General features: G+C 44.2%; 1 protein-coding gene across 1 annotated transcript in view; it reads right to left on the minus strand.

Annotated features, from left to right (window-relative positions):
• greb1 (growth regulating estrogen receptor binding 1) overlaps positions 1–2,500 on the minus strand; it is a 34,558-nt gene that overhangs the window by 6,542 nt on the left and 25,516 nt on the right. The window contains exons 22-23 of the mRNA XM_031580814.2: positions 2,018–2,222; positions 1,007–1,169 (exon numbers count right to left, since the gene is read on the minus strand). Of these exons, the coding sequence (XP_031436674.2) occupies positions 1,007–1,169; positions 2,018–2,222 (368 nt within the window). The remainder of the gene's footprint in view (positions 1–1,006; positions 1,170–2,017; positions 2,223–2,500) is intronic.

Genomic DNA, 2,500 nt, shown 5'->3' on the forward strand with positions numbered 1-2,500 from the left:
CAGAGAAGTTGAGGTGAAAAGGACACGTTTTTTAAATCTCTCTGTGTACTGCTGCTAATGGTACTGGGTTACACTGAACACAGATGTGAATGATAATGTTACAGACGTAAATATCTATTATATGTATAAGTAAGAGGACCGGGATGCTGATAGTATGTAAATGTTATAGATAAATAGGTAAATAGGTAAATATAAGACGACGGGGCTGCTGTTTCACTAAACACAGATGTAAATGTCTATAATATATACTGTATAAGTAACGGTGCAAACCCATGACACCGTTACGAGCGACGCGATATTCTAAATCCATGCATTTCAACGGGGGCCAATCCATTGTGACGTAGACCACCGTTTTGGGCGACGCGACCGATAAAAGTTGGAAAATGTTGAATCCTATGCAAATGAGGAGCGATTTCCCCCGCCAGCGGCCAATCAGATTGTTTGGTGTCGTCTCTGACAGTTTGAAAATGCTATTTCCGCAAGCTACAACACGCCCACTCAAAGCGATGGAAGCGTATCGCGTCGCTGTCATGGGTTTGCACCGTAAGGGGACGGGGCTGCTGTTCCAGTGAACACAGATGTAAATGTCTATAATGTGTAAATATAAGACGATGGGGCTGCTGTTCCACTGAACACAGATGTAAATGTCTATAATATGTATAAGTAAGAGGACCAGGATGCTAATAGTATGTAAATGTTATAGATAAATAGGTAAATAGGTAAATATAGGACGACGGGGCTGCTGTTCCAGTGAACACAGATGTAAATGTCTATAATGTGTATAAATATAAGACGACGGGGCTGCTGGTCCACTGATGTAAAATGTAAATTATGTAAATGTCTATAATATGTATAAGTAAGTGGACGGGGCTGTTGTTTCACTGAACACAGATGTAAATATCTATAATGTGTGTATAAGTAAGGGGAAGGGGCTGCTGTTCCAGTGAACACAGATGTAAATGTCTATAATATGTATACTAAGTAAGGGGATGGGGCTGGGCGGCACCTCTTGGGGTCGACGTCCAGGGCGTTCCACATGACGCAGGAGTCGTCGGCGAGGATGACGAAGGGCCAGACGTCCGGCGGTCGACTGCCGTGCTCCACGCGCCGACTCCTCTCCAGCTCCATGTTGTGGTAGGACAGCTCCTTGATCAAGAAGTGGGCCGCGCCTGAACACACAGAGAGAAGGGGAGAGAGGGGCGCTGAGTGGCTGCAGGACAGCAACACTAACCTCCACCTGTCTACTGTCAGGATGATTGAACAGGGGCGCTGAGTGGCTGCAGGACAGCAACACTAACCTCCACCTGTCTACTGTCAGGATGATTGAACCGGGGTCTTGTTTCAGGACATCAACACTAACCTCCACCTGTCTACTGTCAGGATGATTGAACCGGGGTCTTGTTTCGTCCTGAAGGAATTTATTATCCGATACTGACTGGCGGCCTATACATTGTCTTGCTTATTATACGGTTACTTGCCAAAACGATAAAAAAACTCAGAATACATTGAACAATTGCCACCGCATTATATTCTCTGCAGTGTATTTCTTAGTGAAGAACATTTATCTGATTAACAAAATATACTGTTAAATAAACGATGATACATATTTCAGCATTTTAGTATTGAGCATTATTTAGCTTTTTGGATTCCCACATAAACTAATAGGACCTTATGAAATGATAGGATATGGATTCCCACATAAACAAATAGGACCTTATGAAACGATAGGATATGGATTACCACATGAACGAATAGGACATTATGAAAGGATAAGATTATGGATCCCCATGTTATCTAATAGGACCTTATGAAACGATAGGATATGGATTACCACATGAACGAATAGGACCTTATGAAACGATAAGATTATGGATCCCCATGTTATCTAATAGGACCTTATGAAACGATAGGATATGGATTACCACATGAACGAATAGGACCTTATGAAAGGATAAGCTTACGGATCCCCATGTTAACTAATAAGACCTTATGAAACGACAGAGGAAGTGTGGCGTACCGATCCCTGCTCCGTTGAAGGTGGTGGGCAGCACCAGCATGATGTGGTTGGGCCAGTACTTCTTGTAGACGGCCATCTCGTACTCCTTGATGACCAGGATGTGGAGGTGCGAGGCTCCGTCCATGGCGTGGTAGAGGTTAAACAGGCCGTGCTCATGGCGGCCCGTGGTGGGGGTGAAGATAGGGCTCTTGATGCAGTCAGGGTTCTGTCAAGGAAGAGATAAAAGGGACAGACAGTGACACACTTGAGAGGAATCATTCCCTGTTAATGATGACCGTTCAGCAGGCAGTGTCCATTAAAATCAAATGTTTCTTTGACCCCGGGCTGTGCCAACGACTGTATGTAATGAGCCATAAAGTCAAATCTATTGAATGTTCAACTTCACCTATGGTAAGAGAAGCAAACCTCATTTCCTTTTAAAAAAGACTGTCAGAGCTGGCAGTGCCCTCAAGCTCCCCCTGGTGGCGAGAGCCGATAGAGCCC

The sequence above is a fragment of the Clupea harengus genome, chromosome 14 (genome assembly GCF_900700415.2).
Source record: "Clupea harengus chromosome 14, Ch_v2.0.2, whole genome shotgun sequence".
NCBI lineage: Eukaryota > Metazoa > Chordata > Actinopteri > Clupeiformes > Clupeidae > Clupea > Clupea harengus.